This window comes from Thamnophis sirtalis, unplaced genomic scaffold (assembly GCF_051295495.1).
Source record: "Thamnophis sirtalis isolate CommonGarterSnake01/CBP01778 unplaced genomic scaffold, rThaSir2_p1.2 scaffold_6, whole genome shotgun sequence".
Classification (NCBI taxonomy): Eukaryota; Metazoa; Chordata; class Lepidosauria; order Squamata; family Natricidae; genus Thamnophis; species Thamnophis sirtalis.
In genome coordinates this window covers 14,140,547-14,163,017 of record NW_028261386.1, presented here as the reverse complement: position 1 = coordinate 14,163,017, position 22,471 = coordinate 14,140,547, and the positions used below count along the sequence as shown (strand labels likewise).

At 38.5% G+C, this 22,471-nt stretch overlaps 1 protein-coding gene across 5 annotated transcripts in view; it reads left to right on the top strand.

Annotated features, from left to right (window-relative positions):
• CUX1 (cut like homeobox 1) overlaps positions 1–22,471 on the top strand; it is a 358,739-nt gene that overhangs the window by 206,202 nt on the left and 130,066 nt on the right. For all 5 annotated transcript variants that reach the window (XM_087717241.1, XM_087717238.1, XM_087717242.1 and 2 more), the window contains exons 9-11: positions 14,190–14,238; positions 17,853–17,957; positions 21,675–21,863. In XM_087717241.1, the coding sequence (XP_087573367.1) occupies positions 14,190–14,238; positions 17,853–17,957; positions 21,675–21,863 (343 nt within the window). The remainder of the gene's footprint in view (positions 1–14,189; positions 14,239–17,852; positions 17,958–21,674; positions 21,864–22,471) is intronic.

The following is a 22,471-nucleotide window of genomic DNA, read 5'->3' as shown; positions in this document are numbered from 1 at the left end:
CGACATATCTGAATTTCAGATTTAATTTTTAACACTAGTATGTTAGAGCGGTTCCCCACTACCGAGCCTGAAGCCTTTTAGAAGCGGTTCATGAAAGTGCTGGACGAGCGTGTGCACACGGTGTCCCTACTCAAGTGAGGGCGAGAGCATGTGTGTATGCTGTATTTGCGTGAGCGGTGGGTGTGTTTGTCCGCTGCTCACGCAGAACCATTCCCCCCCCCCGCCAACCAGTCTGCAAAGGTAGGGGAACTCTGTGTTACAGGAATATGAGCCGCGGTGGCACAGTGTTTAGAGTGCAGTACTACTGCAAGATACTTCTGCTGATTACCGGCTGCCAGCAGTTTGGCAGACCAAATCTCACCAGGCTTCAGATTGACTCAGCCTTCCATCCTTCCGAGGTGGGTAAAATGAGGATCCAGATTGTTGGGGGCAATATGCTGATTCTGTAAACCGCTTAGAGAGAGCTAAGTGCTATTGCTAATAGATCTAGTTAGGCTGTTACTGTATATTTCAAACATACGACCCAGTAGCCAAGGCAATGTTGCTCTCATGTTGTGCCCATTTTGTAATCCATAGAACCACTAGAAACTCATCTAAGGAGGCTTGTTTTTAAATACATTGATAATGATCCATAATTCTGGACTGTGAGTTGTATATTAAAAGGACACAGTGGCTCTGAATCCAGTCAACAAAACAGTTACTAATTTTACCTAACATGTTACATCAATGCCATTTTCTGGTTTAAGCTGGTGGTCTGGGTCGTGCATAATGCCTAGGCAATGGCTGGGTTTCCATAACATACTGAACCACAATCTGTTTAACTCCTTTTAACCTGGTCTAGTTTGCTGTGCAAACTTAACCAACAGGTTTAGTATCTGAGTGAGATGGAGAATGTTTTACTTGTCTCAGTACCTCACAACCGTCTAGTCCGCTTGGTTTTCTTCTGTCGCATGGCAGGTCAGCTCCATCCCTTGATTCAGTCCACTAATAATGCAGATATCAAAAAAAGTGAGGCAGCCTGAGCAAAGTGGCTTTGGCAGAGGGAGGGGGTGGGCAGAATGTGTACACACGCAAGGGGCCAGATTGTCTGTTCCTATCGCCATTGTTTTCATAACACTTCACAAGCAGCAAGAGAGATGGCTCAGCCAGCCAATTTATGAGGAAGCCCCATAAAAGGAGGTTAGCATGGAGGAAAATCTTGCACTTGGCATTTTTAAAAACTGCACTCTTTTGTCTTCTGTAGGTGGAGAGCAAGCCTCATTCTTAACTTGTACTACATTCTGGTAAAATGTGCCACATATGCCAGTGCACCCGGAACTAAATATTGTGTTGCTATAATCACATTATGTTCTGGGGTGCAGCAGGCTCTCTATTGTGAGCTTAGAGATCATCGAGCCATCATATTCTACCATCACAATTTGGTCTCTGTTCACAAAATGTTAAAGAAACATTCCTAATTGTACTTTAAGCTCAAACCCAAGAAGCCTTGAAGAAGGAGCATAAAGGAGGCCTCTTCCAGCTCTTTGTTGTTGTTAGTTACGAAGTCATGTCCGACCCATCGCGATCCCATGAACAATGTTCCTCCAGGCGTTCCTGTCCTCTACCATCCTCTGGAGTCCATTCAAGGAGTCTTCTCCAGCACCATAGTTCAAAGGCCTCAATTCTTTGGCGCTCAGCCTTCCTTATGGTCCAGCTTTCACAGCCATACATTGCAACTGGGAAAACCATAGCCTTAACCATACACACTTTTGTTGTCAGGGTGATGTCTCTGCTTTTTAGTATGCTGTCTAGATTTGTTATAGCTTTCCTCCCCAGGATCAAGCGTCTTTTAATTTCTTGGCTGCAGTCCCCATCTGCGGTGATCTTGGAGCCCAGGAAAATAAAATCTGTCACTACCTCCATTTCTTTCCCATCTATTTGCCAGGAATTGAGGGGGCTGGATGCCATGGTCTTGGTTTTCTTAATGTTGAGTTTCAAGCCAAGGTTGAAGCTCTAGAAGCATGAAAAAAGGTGGAGTCTGGCCATTGAATCAACACAATAGAATTTTATTCCTCATAGTTTGAGTAAATTGAAACAAAAAGGAAAAGGAGGAGTGGGTGGGTTTCAGGCAAGTCTTCCTGACTTGCCTTTGTTGTTTTGATCACATGAGAAAGGTATAATTTTCTGACACGTATTAGAATTTTCACAATCCAGCATCATTTGTTACGTCTTTTTGTAGCCATGAAGCAAATCTTTCTAAGAAGGGTGTGTCTCAGTGAATCAGATCAGACCTGTCCAATCTATTTTACTCCTACTTCTGGCCACCAGTTCAGATCAACAGGTCGGTCTTAAAAAAAAAAGTTGTACCTCTCACTTAGTTGCTAAATGGGTCCACCAAATTGCTCCTAAGAATAGTCAGCCGTCCCCCACAAAAAAAAAGATTTAGGAGTATACTGATTTTCTGAGATGCTGCCAAAGTGACTTTTAGAATTGTATCTCCCCACCCTAATGACATTCAGAAAGTTACTCAAAACTTTGCTGTTATCCCAGTTTGGGGGGCAGTTTTGGTTGGCCTATGTAGCATTTTTGTTACATAGAAGATACCTTCTTCTGAGTACTTTTGTTATTTCTTGTTGTTATTCTCGTTCTCCATCTCTTGTTTTTACTTTTTAAAATCTAGGTTGCACAGAGTCATCCTGGAGTTGGGCAGCTTCTAAATTGTATTAAATAAATAAAAAGGGTAGATGAGTTGGGGCACTGCTGCTTCTGTCTCCTCCTCAGCCTTTCTACAAGATAGGTAACAACAAAGAGAATTGAATTGAATTGAATTGAATTCTTTATTGGCCAAGTTTGATTGGTCACAAGGAATTTGTCTTTGGGGCATATGCTTTTAGTGTACATAAAGAAAAATAAAATAGAATACATTCATCAAGAATCATAAGATGCAACACTTAGTGATAGCCATAGGTTACCACTAAGCAATCAAATCATAGGATATATTTAGAATAATAGAACATATTTGCTCATAGGAAACAAATAATATAAATTGTGAAGATGCAAGTAACATGGTTATAGTCATAAGTGGGAAGAGATAGATACTAGGAAGGATGAGAAGAAGAATAGTAATACTGTTTTAGTAAATTATTTGACAGTGTTGTGGGAATTAGTTGTTTAACAGAGTGATGGCATTCAGGAAAAAAACTGTCCTTGTGTCTAGTTGTTCTGGTGTGCAGTGCCCTATAGCATCGTTTTGAGGGTAGAAGTTGAAACAATTTATGTCCAGGATGTGAGGGGTCTGTAGATACTGTATTTTCACCGCCCTCTTTTTGACTCGTGCAGTATACAGGTCCTGAATGGAAGGCAGGTTGGTAGCAATTGTTTTTTCTGCAGTTCTAATTATCCGTTGAAGTCTGTGTCTGTCTTGTTTGGTTGCAGAGCTAAACCAGACAGTTATGGAGATGCAGATGACAGCCTTGGCTCTTTACTGTATCATACTGTTCCCTAGTGTCATTCAACAGTTCAGAAGTGGTGTAGCAATATCAGACTGAAACAAAAAAAGCAGACACAAATTAGAGCATTTATAAATTTTCACAACCACCTCTTGCCAAAGGTAACTTTAGTGTTTGCTGTCAGTGTGCTGAAAATTCATGCAAGTTACAAATGTCTCCAGTTTCTGCAAACCTTAACAAGGAAGCAAATCACTGTTTTCCTCTTTTGGTGGGAGGCAGCCTTCCTTTTATGGAGCCAGAACTATGACTATTGGAAGCTGGGGGAGGATTCTTAAGGAATGACCAGGGGTTTTTTTGGGGGGGAGGGGTTAACATACATTAAATTAGCAGCATCTTCATTTTTCATATAAGGTCACTGTTTAATTACAGGAACTATGCCTGTTATTCCAGCAGGTTTGTGGCTGATCATAAAAATTGCAAGCATTCCTCTGGCAGACTAGTTGTTGTCGGGAGTTGGAGCAGACACAGCGGAAGTCATTACTTCAGAGGGGAGAGTAGGAGCAAGCCGCACAAAATTGCATTTCTCCCTACTTTTCTCAAGCTCTATTACTCATCCTATCTTTAATCATGATTTTGCGTGGACATTAGATAGTCAACAAGCTGCTGTATGGTTTTATTTTGTGGTGATCTATTGTATGTGTGCTGATACGCAACTCTGTGGTGGGAACAATCACGATGATTTCTGTTAGTATTCCAATGAAGTGGAGGTGTTGATTTGCTTGGAAAGATCCCACATCAGTTCTCATTGTACAGATGCAGAATGCACATTCATATACCCTGCAATAGCCTTCCATTTCTTGGAACCCTGTAAGTTGCCATTGGAAGAGTATGAAATATATTTTCATGCTGAACCAGGATTCTTTACCAACTTCAAATTTCACTTCAACAGAGGACCAGGTTAAAGGTATTGCTGAAATATATTGAGAGGGAGTTGCAATTAGAAGGTGGGTGAGTAAGCAGCATTCAAGCCCCCAATACTTCCTGGTACCTTAGGTTTCTGGCTCATCACAAGCTGACCTACTGTTTTTCCATATGGTTTTTTCACCCTGCTCTAAGTTCCATTTAGAAGTCATCCAATCTGGATTCTGTTGACAAAAGAAAATAATACTATTGTCTCAGGGACTTGGTTGGGCTGATAATTGGAAAGCACTGCAAGGCTGGTCTCCAGCTAGCAGACAATGGTTAAAGAACATGGAAGTTGCAGCCCAAAACATTTGGAGGGTACCAGATTGCTTGTCTATGCATTCATACGTGGAAGTATAAGGGCACAATTCCTAACTGGCTAGAACTATGCTGTAATATTTGTAAAATAATACCTTGTGTCAGATGATTCTCACTCAAGACCGTATAATGACACACACACATATGCATTGTCATTAGTACTCCTTTGTCCCTTGAGTATTGGAAGGGGTTTCCTATCAGTTATGAAATCTCAAGGTTATTGGATTATTTCTTCATTTACACCCTTTCTCTGTATCCAGAGAGTATTCCAGGCATCCAAAAGGTACTCCAGGCATCTTCTGTTACAAAGAAGTAAGTCTTGTTGGCTGCTCTGGGACTCCTTTAAAAGGGTGTGGATCCCATCACCATCTTCTTGTAGCTCTTCACTTCTATAGTCAAGTGTCTGATGTTAAAGTGTGGTACGGAGTAAAAGAGAGAGAGAGATTTAAAGAGCGTTAACATTCTCTTGCACATTCTAAAATAATACCTGCTAAAAATCTAGTATATGTTATCTAAATTAATCAAATGAATTTTAGACCATTGATTAAGGTGCCTTTAATTGGATGATCATCCTAATTAGCATAATATCTCCTTTGTTCCTTGGCTTAAACTCTATCTGCGTGTCTCGGAAGTCCTTTGGGACAACAAATTAGCTCATTCAAGTGTAGCTCAGTTAAAACTGGTGTTTACGAGGACAGCTTTGTTTCTCAGAGTTTCTTACTCCCCTTATTTTGTTTTAAATCACTGTCCAAATTGCACATGTCAGCTAAATAATGTAAAGTCCTTTAATTTTTGGCATGTTAATATAGCAGATATTAAATTTTCCAGCACACAGCTTAATTCTGCAAGTTGCAATTTTAAAATGGATTCTTGCACTCCCCACCCCACCCCCTTGAAATTGAATGAAACTTAAACAACTTTTGGGTTGTTTTTTTAGGTCACATATTACACTATGGTTTGTGTTTGTTTTTAGAAGACTTGCAAGACCATTTCTTGCATTTGTTTTGCTCTCTACTATATTGTTTGTTATACTTCGTTTGGAAAATTAATACTGCGCTATGCAGCCGGAGGCCAAACTGAAGATAGTAATTCAGTATTTTCCTGCCTTGTTCTTTGCTGCATTAAAGTACGTGGAAAGTGGTTTCATTTGGATACACTCACAAAGGTGGGGTGGAGAGATGTAAAATTAGATGACAGTCAGCTTCTATTTTTAATATTAACAGTGAATATCGGAAGGCAATAGCTGTGGATCACAAGCATTTCTTTTAAAACAATGGGAAACAATGGTTCTCTTGGGAAACCTGTTGTCCATTTGCAGGCATAAGTAATGGCTCAATTCCCAAACAATTGGATATCGCTGGCTCTTCGGCTTTAAAGCAGATGAGCACTGTCCCCTAGAGTCGGGAACAACTAGCACATGTGCGAGGGAAACCTTTACCTTAATTCTCAGGGCAAAGTTAAAAGTGGGGGAAAGCGGTATTTATGGAAGTCTGTTCACTGTTTTTTCTCTCTTACCGTTTGTACGAGATTGACCAAATTTGACTTTTCTCAAATGTTCTCATATGGATGACTCTAGTAAGCATAAGCTGGGAAGGGTATGATTCAGTTAAGTATTTTCAGCAATAAAAGAGGTCAATAGATCACATATTAGTTATATAAATCAAACTCTGAATCACTTTTTAAATCATAATACTCCACCTTCCAAATTTATTCTTGGTTTCATAATGCTTTGCAAGATTACGGGTCTGAATTTAATTTAGTGGATGTTTAATAGTCTGCTAATCCTTTCCTATGGGAGTGCACTTTATTCTGTACACTGAAATTGTTTTGTGCTAGATTATTTCCTGATATCTCATTCTTCTTATTTAAGGTTAAATCCTGTGCTATAGGAAGAATTATAATTTCAGAATATGCTTGGGTAAAACTTGCTATTTTGTTTAATCCATTCATAAATATCTCTCTTGCTTATATATTTGATGAACAATAAAAATTTATTAAACAGGTAGAACAGGAAATGACAGAGGTTTGTTGGGGGGGGGGTTGCTTTAACTGGAACTTCATCTCATTGTTGTCTTTGGAATAAGGCACCACCAAAGCATTTATTCAAATGAATGATTCCATATATTAAAAAGAAATGACAGTTAGATGAAGTTAATATTTTCCAGGAGGAAACTAAAAACTACTAACTCTTAATGCTCACATTCATCTTCTCACCAGCACAGTTCTTTGGTTTCTGATGAATACAAAGTTAGGAATTATATTTTGAAAGCAAAGGACTTGTTATTATATCACATCAAGCAGCAGTATTGAAAAAAGGAGCAAAGTCTAGTACTGTAGGTTGTTAGTTTTCAGAATCAAACAAATTAAGGCAGTGTAATATTGTACCATCTGTTTGAGATACAAAAAAAGCATATGCAGACTCTAGAGCCACTATTCAACTATTTAAAAAGAAAGTATATAGTTTAGGGGGGGAAATCCATCAGTAAAAGGCAAAAATTATTCTTTGTTACAGAAAGTGATGTTTACTTTTTCTCTCTCTCTTCAAACAGTTGTCACTGTAATGAAATCTGTGAACTGAGGAAGACTCCTAGCTCTTGATACTAAATATATTAGATTTTTATCTCATGTATTTTTTGAGGTGTATGTTACAAGGTTTTTCAGATAAATCCTCACCTTTAAGTTTTGACAAGGCAAAATCTAATTGTTCCTAAACAGGGCAAAAATTTAATTGTATTCTTCTTACAGACTTTTTTTCCCCTTGATACAGTACTCAGAAAAGGACATTATTATTTTTATCGTGTTTACTGAATAAGCCAGAATGACTAGGGTATTGCTGAGCTATAAAATCATAGCATACAAACCACAGTAGCTGGATTCACACACCAAAAGCAAGATCGAGCAGGTCATCTTATTACTGAATGTATGAATTGAGATAATACTATAATGGACATTAAATAATGAGTGGTCATTTGGCTATTCCATTGATGTCACATTAATTCTTAATTTTAAAATTGTGTTGATTTTACATACATTATTTTTCTCTTGAGCCTCTTGACATGATGTTAAAAAGCAACTTTTGAAACTCCTCATTATTGTAGAAGCAACTTGATGCTAGCAGCATTGTGGGATAGCAATGTAAGAAACCTTTACTTCAAAAACAGGATTATCAAGTGGCCATACCAATGCTGCAAGCAACTGTAAAATAAAAATAAAAACCTGTGGGAACACAGAATCAGCTATTCCAATCTTTGGCTCATGTTGCTTGTTTCTATATCACTGAAATGATGTATTCCAGATTTCAAAAAAGCTGTTCATCTCTTTAAAATCTCCTTTTGCCTTTTTGTTCTGACTGCCAGTGGATGTCTATGATGCAGTGTAATGCTTTTATTTAAGCGAATTGAATAGTTTCCCAGTATCAAACAGGTAGGCTTTATTTGCAAAACATATATTAATGAAAGTGTTGGTAATTCAATTTTATAAGCACTTGTGGCTTCATATAAAGAACAAATAAAAAGAACAAAACAATAAAAGGAAAATATTGCATGGTTTTTTTCCTTCTCACTAAAATGTTATCCTGCAACAGATTTATTCTCTCTGAATGTATTTCAGATAAATTCACTGTAGGCTTTCAAATCTTCTATGTGTAAAGAATTCAGGGTCCCTTCTCTTTGGAAGGAGCAATCAACGTGAGATGAGAAAATGCCATAGGAAGAATTTGAGACACTGGTGTTTCAATTGATGTTTCAATATACATACATGTATATGTATCACACTGTTTTTTCTTGAGATAAAGCCATGCAGAGCACATGAAAGGATTAGGAAATAGTATGCCATTAAAAAAAAAAAACACAAGTATGTGCAAGTATACAGCATGTACCTTCAAATTGGTGGATTATGGGTAATGGTAGTTGGTTTACAAAATAGTCTCTAGGTTAGAGATGCTAGCTTGCATAAAGTAATATCAGCATGCCTGAGGCAAAACTGGGCTTTGGTGTACTTGTGCCATACTGGCAAAAACATGCCAGAGCTGACTAATAATATACCTAATACTAATACCATAGCAAGCAGTGCTATATCTGGCAGAGTTGCACTTAAGATAGGTAACCTAGTTTACACCTTTTTTCCCTTTACTAAAAAGTAAGGTGAGACATTTTCATTGCTTAAGGTGATCACTTTATTCTGCATTTGATTCTGGTTGATCAAAAGCAATGCGCTTTTTCACATCACACATACTGTAACTAACTGATAAAACTCATTGTTCTAAGATGTCTTTAAAATAAAGCGATCTAAGGAGACCTCTTTTGATCAAATCAGAAGTCTGTCAATAGGAATCTTTCATCTTTAGCAACTCCAAAAGAAAGCATAAAAGGCTTAATGTACTGTACTCTTGAAAATTATTTTCAAAAAAATGCTATTTATTAAACTATCATGACTAATAAGCATGTTTAAGACCCTTAGAATAACAGACATCGTTTGTTTTGCAACAATGAATGCCATATTATATCTATTTAAGGGGAAGGAGTCAGTTGGCTTACTCATCATAATAGCTAAATTTCACTTTCAATTTCAGAGCCAACATGTTTTTCAAGTTGATATAATGAGGTGTATACTACCTTCAGCCTCAAGGCAGCATTTTGATTCTGTGGAATACTTCTGTCCACTCAGTATAGCAATAGCAATAGCACTTAAACTTATATACCGCTTCATAGTGCTTTTACAGCCCTCTCTAAGCGGTTTACAGAGTCAGAATATTGCCCCCAACAATCTGGGTCCTCATTTTACCGGGAGGATGGAAGTCTGAGTCAACCTTGAGCTGGTGAGATTCGATCTGCCAAACTGCTGGCGATCAGCAGAAGTAGCCTGCAGTATTGCACTCTAACTACTGTGCCACTGCGGCTCAAGTATTTGAAGTATTTAAGTATTCTACTTAAACTCCCCCAGAATGAATTGGAAGTATTGAGGTGTATTTCTTTTCGAACATATTGTTGCCTCTGTTCTTAAGCAGACTAAAAAACAAGAACACATCAACCTATATTTCATAGAAAGAAGGTTTAATTCTGTTGGTAAAGATCAATAATGAGAAGCATTAGTGGCCTTCCAGATGTTGCTGAACCAAAAATGCAAGAATCATTCCTTTGGCATAGGTACACACAGTTTCCCTTCACTCCACCCCCCCAGTCTGAGTATTTGTTTTTCTTTCATTCTGTGTCTGATTCTCAGAGACTGCCTGGATAAGTTCCTGCAGTTTTCTTGGTGAGATTTTTCAGAAGCTGTTTGCCATTGCTGCCTTCCTAGGGCTGAGAGACAGTGACTGGCCAAGGTTACCCAGCGAGCTTTGTGCCTAAGGCAGAACTAGAACTGACGGTCTTCATGTTTCTAGTCTGATACTTTAATCATTACACCAAACTGGCTCTCAGTCTAAATATATGATATTAAATGCCGGTAATAAGTTTTGAAATATGCAAACCAGCCACTCAGATAAAAGAAATCAAGATTATTTTTGCTGCACTTTTGTTGATACAGATGTTGACTTTTATAATAAGCCAAATAAGCAGAAACTTCAAAAGAAAATCTGTTATTCCATAGTCAACAACATTTCATATATTCTGGTGTTGCTATTGTATTTGCCATTAGGGTTTTCCCCTCCACCTGTTTCCCCCCTCTTCTGTGCTTAATCCCTATTTCCTAGCAGTTCAATTTTAATAATATTCTTACATTATATAAGGAACACTTGGAAATTCAGGCTGCATTATGACAGAAACGTTTACCTGTAAGCTTAACTGAAAAAAATAAGATTTCCAAGTTCATACCAAAAAATGTTTGCCTTTAACCAAGAAATTGTAATGGTCATTCAGTATATTTCAGGCAGAGATACAAAATGCAGCATAATATATTTCAGTAGAGGATAATTGTGGATTACAGATCAGAAGAAATGCTGCAAAGACAATAAGCCTCAGATATTAATAAAGAATTGGCTGGCCTAATTCACTGATCTTCATCAGGGGAATTTATTCAACAGTTTAAATAAATCCATTCAGTCACATTCCGATAGAAAAGCAAATATGTCTGAACCCAGCTTGTCTAATACTGACTCATCTGGAGGAAATGCAGTCTCTAAGGATTGAACCTATACCCTTGATAAAGATCTATGAAAATGCCCTGGGAATTATTTGTAAAATACGTACTCTGCCTTATTGTCTTTTAGGTGCAAAAACTCCTCTATTCCCTTTGGGAAAAATATAATTGGGTATGTTATGATATAAATTAACACATAATGAAAAGTTACCTCCAATTGTGAGGCAGTAGTGGGACATATTTGTTTTTAATCTTGCAAATGTCAAATCCTTCAAGCCTGAAGTTTTTGATTGGGAGGATTCAGAGTTCCAATGTTGTTCATGTCCTCTTACTCTTCTGGTCGGATGGTAGCAACTTAAAAATCTTACATGCAGAAGACCCCTAATCTATTTCAAGGCAGTTTCTATGCTCTCTGAGCATTAAACTGAAGCAAGTGGGGTTTACCTACTAAATGTAGATATTTCCTCTCTGTCAAAAGGGAATTTAATCAAAGATGTGAAGCCTGAGAACATCAGCTAGTCCTGTCTGTTAATAATCACGAAGAACTTGAATGATTTGAGACCTGGAATGAACCAAATCTTGTAAAAATGAACTAGAACTACTTTTTATATTAAAGTTTTACAGACAACAAGTATAGCTTCTAGAGATTTTATGAAATAAATGATGTCAGGTGCCAAATGTCAGCTCCTGATGTAACATTTCAGCTTTTGCAATGAAAAGAGCCTACCTTTTGAAGATTTTCCTCAATTTTGTTGAAGCTTGCCTAAGGAGGGAACATTGCACCAATTCATTACTTTTTTTTTTTTATTTATGGCTAAAGCATTAATGACCTCATTGATGTTCAGCTTGTTACATGTGGATCTCTTTAGAAGCTACTGGCAAGTTTGCAGTGCTTTATGAGGTTCAAAGGGAGTGTTTTAAAGAAGAGAAGTTGTACTGGGATAAATGGGGGCAGGGAGTACAGACAAGTCCTGATCAAATCCATGAATCTTGTGTAGCGATCATCCTGGATGTAGCCTCTCTGTGTGCAGAGACTCTAATAAGATAAAACTATACCAGACCCCCCCCCCCAATTCATGTAGTTTATAGGACAGATTAGAGCAAAGCTTTCCCTCTACCTGCTTATTCTTTTTAAAAAGAAATAGTTTATTGGTTTTAATCTATTGTTAACCATTTTGGAGGAATGCTGTATATAAAACAATAAATTAGCGGATCTGCTTCTGAGTTCTTGTGTCCCCCTCCTCTCAAATTAGGGCGATGCACAGGTGCTTACTACCTTTTTTAACTTCTTATTCTTCTATTTGAAATTAAGCAGACTTGTGCAATACTTTGCTTTCCTTAATTTGATTTTATTTACAGTTTAATTTCTTAACATTTGAAGATTATATTGGATCTTTTATTAGGATTGTTTGAATTATCATTTGAAGTGTGGTATAGTGACACTGTACGCTGCCTGGGGTATCAATTGGAGTGTTGTGAGGTTCAGTCTTGGCCTGATCTTTAATGTTTTTTATTAATAGCTTGGATAAACGGTAGGATACAATCTTTATCTGCTTTGCAGAAGTCAAAATAGATAAAGAAAATGGATTGAAAATGGAATGAAACTTAATAAAAAGGAAAACAAATTCAATTAGGGGGGAAGTCGAAATACTCATATATAAAGAATTGGGATACCTAGTATGATAATAATATTTTTTTAAAAACTTGGCATTATAGTTGATCATAATGCTGAAACCAACCAGCAGGATGATATACAGTAACTAATAAAAAGGCAAATTCAGTTTTAGAATGCATATTATTAGAAGTATTATTTCCAAACATAGAATAATAGTTACACTATATTCTAAATAGATCCGACCCCTATCTCAAGTACTAGTTTGATTTTGAGTACTATATTTCAAGATGGACTTAGAGAAAGTGAAAGAAGTGGAAGGAAGACAAATAGGTGAGAAAACCTGTGTATAGTTGGGATGACTTATGACAGATTGCTGCTGCATTGTATTAGATTTGCAAAGTTTTATTGGGGTTGAGGCAACAGTGATTTATGAAGAACTATTTTCATATGTCAGGAAGTGTAATCTGGGAATGGGGAGGAAGAGTAGATTATGGGCTATGATGGGAGGGGTGACATAATGAGAAATGTTGGGCTGATGATTATGGGGTGTCTACAGTTTCGTTCTGCTCCACCTGCCTTGTCCCATGATCCTGCTGGTCAGTTCACTGATGACCATGGCCTTAATCACCTATTGGTAAATTTGATCTTTTTGTAATAAGACATATTCATCAACATTCATGGCTCGATGTGATGTGCATTACTGAAGCTTGTTGAGGGATAGAGATATAATTTTTTTTTCCAGAGATCTGGTATCTGGGAACTAGATTCTAGAACTGTTGTGATGCTATGGCCAGGTAGGGTAGCAATACTATTTATCTTGATGGTGACTAGAGATGTCCTTCGGCTGAAGTAGTGGTGCTCAGTCGTATTCCTGACTGAGAACTCAGCTCACAACTCTGGATGAGTTTTGGAATTCCCAATGATTGTCATAGGGAGATTTTGATCATGCCATGAGATCAGTTTCTGGAAAGGGTGAGGAGTTCATGGTACAGACTCTGATTGGTTTAGTAAAGCTTTCAAAACGTAAGAGCAATTGGACAGTGGAACCAATTACCAATGACAGTAGTGAATTCCTCTTCCTTGGATATCAAAATCATATGTTGGTGATGCTTTAGTTTAGATTTCCATGTGGAGCACAGTGTCAAGTTCAAGTCCACACCTGTTGAAGTTGAAAAACGCTGGCATAAATAGTCCCTTCTAACCTCATAGTGAGTTTTTCTTCTGTAAGTGCAGCCTATCAAATAATTGCATACGCTCTGTATACTACAAGTTGGTCAATGTATGGGGTAGAATCTTTGGATGCTATGTGATGATTCAGCTCCAGCCTACTTTTTAAAGTAGAAATGCTAGTAATTTCATGAAGTTTTTATATCTTCATCTATGAAATTTTGATATTTTTACCCAAATCTCATGAAATTTGGCATTATTACAAGTCTATATTATTTTCTTTGTAATGTTGGTCCCCTTCACACCATGTGAACCTCCAGTTTCCAAATCCAAGATTATGTATGGTGGCATTTTTTTTCACTTTTAACAATTAAATCATGTTCCAATTATTCTGGCTAATTGTTTTGATGACCCAGATGTTATTTTTAGAACAATGAAAGTTCCAACTTGAGTTTCTTAATTTCATAATGTTTTGATATGAAATAAGAATCACTTTTAAGATTTTTGAAGAAAATATTGCTGCGCACAAATGTTATAGACATAAAAAGTCCAGATGATTGGTGTTTGATATGTTTTTACTTGTTCTTCAGAGCTTAATAGACCTTTCTTCTATCTCCTTTTAGGTCGGATGAAATTGAGATGATCATGACAGACCTTGAAAGAGCAAATCAAGTAAGATTTTAAAGTTGGATAGTATCTTCTTTTCAGCTTTGATGAGAACGTTTTTTTTTCACTGTCATTGCACTTGAAGATATCAAAATTACCAGGTCACAGTTAAAGACTTAAGAGCAGCCTGTACACTTCCCTCCATGCATTCTTGCTTTTGAAGTATAAATTACCACTATTGACTTTACCTCCAGTTTTGGTAACCTTGTTTGAAATCTTGGTTAGGTGGAAATGACAGATAAAGCAGCCATTGATATTCTTCATGCCCAATTGTCAAATCATTGGTCTATTTTTCCCCCCTTCTATTATCTTGGCTGTAAGGGGAATACAGAGGGGGAGAAAGAAATTTTTAAAATGCACTTTTATCTTCACTTTTTCATGTATTTTTATTGTATTAGGTTTTTATCTTAGTATTTTAAAAATTCATTTAGAAAATAGATTTGATTATAGGCATGATCAATTCAAGTTTTTTGATCAAAGTTAAACTGTGTGCGCCAGACTGAAAAGAAGGAGTGTATTCCCTATTCCATCAACATACGTGATCATGCAGAGATACCTTCTCCAATAAAAACTATTTACTTGAAGAGCCAAGTGAAGAAACAAAGATGCTTTTCACTTCTCATCCAAGAAGCTTCATTGGTTGAACTGATGAAGCTTCTTGGATGACAAGTGAAACATCCTCAAGGAAAAACAAAGACAGTTCATTTGCCTTTTGAAAAAGCACCTTTGAGATAACTACGACCCAAATGGCTGAGAATCACCATAGACAAACTCCTCAGCAAAAAAATCTCTGCAAAATAGGAATGAAAGCTTGAAGACTAAGTTCTTCACTGAAGTATTCATTCCCTTTTAATGGAATCATTATGTTTAAACACCAAATGAATGAAAAAAATGAAAGAAATGTGAGAGCCTTGAATGAGATTTAAAATGTAAGATAGTGAAGGCACATGGCATTAAGATGATATCTCTTATCAATGTAAATATATGGTGAGTTTCATGTTTTGATAGGAATCCTTATCTCCTAGCTGTAAACCGGGCATACCTCATGTTCATATTCCAGAAGGTAAAGGTAGTGATTATTGGATCTAGTTTCCTGAGATAGGGTGATAGATCCCTGTGTCCTGCAAGAAAATTATGATGACGGGTATGATTCAGGTCACCGTCATTATCTTGAAAAACCCATGTCCTCAACTGCTCCTCCTGCACCCATCCTTGCATGTTGATTGAAAGCCCAGACATCTAAAGGGGGACAAGGGACGCCATGGCATCATGCTGCCATTTTGCAAATGCTGCAAATATTCTACGCCACTTCCTTATAGCTTCTATCAGATATATACTGTATATATCAAATATCAAGAGTAACACGCAATGGAAGCCAACTCTTAGCAAGTTGAAAGAAAACTCCCTTCAGTTGGAGAGGTTGGGACAAGCATGGCTCTTTTAAGTTTTTTTCTTTTCATGTAGTCCTTTACATTCTGACCACCCTTTTGTAATTTAGAGGAACCATGCCGGAAAGGTAAGGAAGCCCGCCTCATGCTTTCCCACCCACTCCTTCAGAACATTTCTTCTTTAGCTAAAAACACATCCCTGCAGCAGCTTTGGAGGCTGATTATTGGGATGGCTTATCTGCACCAATGCTTCAGTGGGAGGTCAGTGGATGACAAGAGCACTCCTTCCACAGGGCTTGATGATGCATTGCAAAGGTAACTGCCTTATGGAAATGATCCCTGAAAAGAGGGAGGAGAGCAGGCCACAAGCCTGCAAAAGCCTAATTAGCTGGACTTTCTCCTTCCTCTACCTCAGGCCACTGTTACCACCCCCTAGGAAGGATCCTTCAAGAGCAGAGGTGGGCAGTTAATGTTCCCAAGAGGCCACATGAGAAATTGAGACGGTTGTGGAGGTCTGCCGTCCCATCCTATGTCACTGCCCCAGCCCCAATGACGATGCCCACTGATGTAGGCCAGATGAGAACCACGGACCATAAAATGCCCAGGCTTGCTCAAGAGGGAAGGGCAACAATGCTACAGAGATTTAAGTGACTGATCTCTTACCTGCTTTTACACTAATAACTGAGTTTTTATTTGCAGATATTTATATAGATAATAAATTCATTCCCCTTGCAGCCAAGATAATAGAAGAAAAAAATAGGCCAATTATTTGACAGTTGGGCATGAAGGTAGTAAATAAATGACTTTAATCATTCCACTGAAAATATATCATGCTTCCAACTCTGAGACCATTTGGAGAGGGAGGGAGAGAGAGAGAGAGTTTTCTGGAACTGGATTTGGAGAGAGACATACAAGGCCTTTCTGCTTTGACCACTTTATGTCCCTGTTGAGTCTGTTATTTGAAGCTAGTTTGGAGTAGCAAACATCATTCCCCCGCCTCTCCAATAAACTATGGTCAGTAAGCACCATCTACAATGAATTATTCCTGCTTTAAGCCATCCAAAAGGGGATGCTTCTTCTACAGTAGCATGTACTTGCTCCAACAAGTACATTTATAATTTAACGTTTTCATGCGCTGCTTTTCCCTCTAGAGCTACTGTTTTTTTTGTGTCGTGTAATTCATTAAAAACAAATGTGGAACAGTTGATGTGTTAGATTTCGACTAAGGAGAACTTGACCCAGCACCTCTTCTCAAAGCCAGGAAGTTTTCTGGGCAGCCTTGACCCAGTCCTCAAGCTGTTTATAGGAACAGATCTCATAAATGTCATATCTACGCAGTGAGCTGCATTTATGCATAGAAGAGCCCAGTGCTTGTAGGCACTGTGCAAACACTTGGGATTTTGTAAATTGGGTGGCCTCTTCTTCTATTTCCTTACCATGGGTTTTGTAAGGACAAGAGGAACTATTTTGCATGGTACAGTGTGTCCCTTGGAACAGAATGGGAAAAGGTGGCTCTCTAGATATTGCAATCACAATTCCCATCAACTTGATAATTGGCCATACTGCTTTGGGCTGATGAGAAACATATTCAGCAAATCTCTGGCATATCAGAGGTTATTGCCTCCTGTTTTTTTTTTAAAGAGGCAGGATAAAAATGTAATGTGGATTAAGCCTGTAACCATTCTCCTTACCTTGTATACTTCACTGTGTGCATGTATGCAAAGGAGAGACATGGTTATGGAAGAAAGAGACTCCACAAAAGGCCATTGTGATTATTTCAGGCAAAGCAGACTGAGGATCATTTAATTCAGCCTTTACTCATGAGAATTATTCCCACAAGGAATCGCGCAACTCTGCCTGCTTTGGCTCAGAATACAGAAGGCAATTGAATCAAAGGAATCCATTTCCACTCGCATTCATCCAGCCTGGGAAATTCAGTGGGCCGCAGCATTTGTGTCAGCAGGGGATTCCTTGCTCCTAGCGTTAAATTACTGTCATAATCGCTCAATTATTTCTTCCTTGTACTGTTTAAAATAAAAATCCATCACATTCAGAGGTTCTCCCCCCATCATTTATTAGGTTGAGTGTTTAGGAAAATCAATTATACTCAGTCGGGCATGAATTGATGAATGTTCGTGCAATAATTGCCAGTTGTTAAATCAAATGTACATTCTCTCCCTCTTCCCCCATCCTCACTTCCTGATTTCCTCCCCCTCCCTCCCTCTTTTTCAGAGGGCAGAGGTAGCTCAAAGAGAAGCAGAGTCCTTGAAGGAGCAACTCTCATCTGCAAACAAATCTCTCCAGCTGGCTAACCAGATTCAGAAAGCACCGGATGTGGTAAGAGGCAGCATTCTATTCCCCTATAATCTTCTTGGAGCGCCTGCCGTCTAACTTCTTAAACTTTCCTTCTGTGTAAAGCTGAATTGTTTAGCCAGAATCTTCTACCCTGGAAGAACTGGACATTTTAGGACTGGGGTGTTTGCAAGGCCATCTTAACAGCTTTATGGGCCCCAGCCAATGTACTGGGGCCTCTATGACAATTACTCACAGGAATAAAAATGTAAATGGTCGATAAAATTAAATATACACTTGCATGTTAGTATTAATTAAAAGGCCTTTGAACTATGGTGCTGGAGAAGACTCCTGCGAGTCCCTTGGACTGCAAGCCGATCAAACCGGTCAGTTCTAGAGGAGATCAACCCTGACTGCTCTTTAGAAGGCCAGATCCTGAAGATGAAACTTAAATACCTAATGAGAAGGAAGGACTCACTGGAGAAAAGCCTGATCTGAGAAAGATTGAGGGCAAAAGAAGAAGGGGACGACAGAGATTGAGGTGGCTGGATGGAGTCACCGAAGCAGTAGGGGTGAGCTTAAATGGACTCCAGAGGATGGTGGAGGACAGGAAGACCTGGAGGAACGTTGTCCATGGGGTCGCGATGGGTCAGACACGACTTCGCAACTAACAACAACAAATTAATTTTAAAATGTAATAAATATGTTGCTGTATTTATATGATACAAGGTGCATTGACAGGTTAACATATATGCTCATGGGGCCCCGGGGCAAATCAGGCCCATGCGTTAAGATAGCCCTGGGTGTTTGCGGAGGAAGCATGTATATAATAACCCTGCGGTTTCCTGAGGGAAACTGGAAGGTAATGTTTGCTGATCTAAAGCCAATTGTCCTTGTGCTCTCTTCTGACAGTAGATTGTTAGAATTGTATTTCTTTTTTTTAAACGTTTGCATAGTCGTCCATTTTAAACTAACCCTGCGGGGCTTAAAAATAATATGGGAATGGAAAATGGAACAGGGGGTATATGGAGCTTCATGCCATGCCTCTAATGTACCAGTTGCATGCTAGCCAGTTACAGAAAGTGATAGCCTCTCCATTGCTGAGCCATCTTTTCATCTCCAGGAACAGTGAACGTTTATATCATATGTAGCCTTAGAATAGATTCATTATTTTCATGGTTAGTTCCCAGATCTCATGATAAACAGAGGTTTAGAATAGAATAGGGTAGGATAGAATAGAATAGAATAAACACAGTTGGAAGGGACCTTGGAGGTCTTCTAGTCCAGCCCGCTGCTCAGGCATGAAATCCTATACCATTTCAGACAAATGGTTGTCCAGTCTCTTCTTTAAAACTTCCAGTGTTGGAGAATTCACAACTGCTTGTCGTTCTTCTTCTTTGCATATTCTAACACTTCTAGGTACAGATAGTTCTCGATTTAACAACAGTTCCTTTAGTGACCGAAGTCACAACAGCATTGAGATAAGTAACTTGTGACCATTTTTCAGACTTACGACTGTGTTAACATCTCCATGGTCACACGATCAAAATTTGAACAGTTGGAAACTGGCATGTATTTTTGATGGCTGAAATGTCCCAGGGTCATGTGATCCCCTTTGACCTTCTGACAAGCAAAGTCAATGGGGAAGCCAGACTCACTTAACAATTGGGTTAATAAGAACTGCAGTGATTCACTTAATAACTGTGGCAAGAAAGGTCGTAAAGTGTCTCACTTAGAAACAGAAATGTTGGGCTCAATTGTGGTTGTAAGTCAAGGACTACCTGTGTATGTGTGTGTGTGCGTGCACGCTCACTCATATACCTACACACGTACACTGCAAGAAATCAGACGGACCTAGGCACTTAATTTGATTTGTTTTTATAGAGAGAGCTCTCACATGTGATATTCCCATGAAGGAAGAATACTTTACACTGGCCCAAACCATATGCAGTCTTAACGTAGCATTTATCATTATTACACAAGCAAGATGCTGTAAGCTTAAGTAAAACCTTGGGCAAGGCTTTGCAAATTTATGTAGTAATGGTTTGATTGTATCTTGTGCTTGTGGGTTGTGATTCTTCATAAACCAGGAAAAACATCAAGGCAATTTCTAGTTTAAGGGTTAACTTCCAGTTAAATGCTAAGCAAGCTATAGGCCCTGGATTATTTGGGTAGCTTATTTACCAAATTAGAGTTTGCCTTAAACATTGATTTCTAGTTTGTATATAATTACAACCCAATCCTGAAAGTTCACCTAAACGATCAGTTCCAAAGTTGAATTAATGCATAGGTACCCTCTGTGAGGCTGGGGGATGGTCAAATGCTGCCTTGGTTAAAAGTTTCATAAGAACTATGGAAACAGTCTCCAGAAGGCTCAATAGTGTCTCTACCAAAACATCCAAGCATGTTTATTATTCAAAATAACGGTCATTCATTAATAGAACATAGTGTATTGAAGTATGATTGAAGCAGATATTAGTTACAGCACAGACCTCAGCGGTCCCTTCCAGCCCTATGATTCAATTAAATAAAATGTGCTAACAACAGCAGTACAAGATAGCTCCTAATCAGGATATATTTTTTCAAGCCCAGCTTTCTCCCAATTTGCTATCTTTCGGAGGGAGGATAGGACAAGTCCAGCACACCGAGAAACAGCCAGGCTGGGGGAAGCTTTATTAGCTGTTGGCCTTGAAAGTAGATTTTCTGGGTAGAGTTTCCGTTGCATAAAATAAGAAATTGTGTGGAAATAAAAATGAATCTGCATAATCAATCCCGACTTAATCCAAAAAAAGAGACTTATACAGTATATCAAACTGGTAAACTAACTACAGGTAGTCCTCAACTTATGACCACAATTGAGTCCCAAATGTATGTTGCTAGAAATTTGTTGAGTGAGTTTTGCCTCATTTTACAACTTTTCTTTGCCACATTTGTTAAGTGAATCAGTGCAGTTGTTAAATTAGTAACACGGCTTGTTAAGTGAATCTGGTTTCCCCATTGACTTTGCTTGTCAGAAGGTCGCAAACGCAGATCACATGACCCTGGGACACTGCAACCGTCATAAATGTGAGTCAGTTGTCAAGCATCCAAATGTAAATCACGTGACCATGGGGATGCTGCCACGGTTGTAAGTGTGCAAAATGCTCACGAGTCACTTTTTTCAGTGCTGTTGTAACCTCGGTCACTGAGTGAATGAACAGTCGTAAGTCGAGGACTACCTGTACACTGATTAATAATACTGCCTGAAAAATCAGTTATGTTAATTGACTTTAATTCAAATTAAATATCCTTTTAAAAAGTTCTAAAAGATCAGATAGCAAATCTATATTTGTAAATACAAAATTACTTGTATTTTAAAATGCAGACAACATGCAAGAGACATGACTTATCTCTCACTGGAAACTGGCACATATGCATTATCTATTAAATCTGTTTCTTAATTTGACAAGAACTGAGTCTTTTTTACATGTATGTAAATGTTATTGAAGTGACCGATGCTACATGTTTTCATGACTGACTTCCGATGTGTTTTATTCTTTGGCAGCTCTGTGAATTGTAATTGTTTTTTTCTCTAGCATGTTTCAAAACCTCCCAGAAGAAAATAGTAAATTTGAAAATAGTACAATAGGTTGACCTGTCCATTCTCTATTACCCAATACTAGCTTTTCATTTTTAATGTGCTGCAGGTAATATTTGTCATGTTGCTTTGCCACTGTGTGATCTCTTGTGTCTCCTCTCTTTCCAATTCCCTTTAACTCTTAGGAGCAGGCCATTGAAGTGTTGACACGATCCAGCCTGGAAGTAGAACTGGCCTCCAAAGAACGAGAAATTGCTCAGCTGGTGGAAGATGTTCAGAGACTCCAAGGCAACCTTACCAAACTTCGGGAAAATTCCACCAGCCAGATCTCCCAGCTCGAGCAGCAGCTGACTGCCAAGAACAGCACTCTCAAAGTAAGCCAGCAGTTTGGTTTCCACCATTGCTTTAGATAGGATCTGGGAGGAAGGTAAATTGCATATTTAGCCTCTAATGCTATTTTGACAAATACATTGTTATGGTTCCAAGTAATAACCCCATAGAAAACAGAACTCCGAGGCCCGGCAGATTCCTCAAAGAACAATTTTATTGGAGATGTCATATTGGCACAAACTGGTGAAAACCGACTCTGAAAGTTCCTGCGGTTTTCACTGGATTAAAAAATGAAAGTTCCCCTTTTCCCCAAACAATCAGTCACATTGTCCAATCAAGGTGCTGGCTGGTTGCCTGGTTACTCCACTCCTCCTCTCCACAGCCACCTGTTAGAATGTCCTTAGTTCCCACAGGAAACTATTTTGTTTGGCTACAAAAAACCCATTAACTATGTTTCTCCTCCCTATGCCTTCTTCGCATTGTGGCAATCCTGAAGCCTCCAAAATGGCCCCAGCCAGGTTCGCTTTAGAGTTGATATACACATTATTCCTAGTGCTGTGATAGATCCCTTCAACCAGTTAATCACATTTAGAATTCAGATTGGTTCTGCCAGAAAGAAAGCATCCAAGAGAAAGGTAAAGATTTCCCCTTT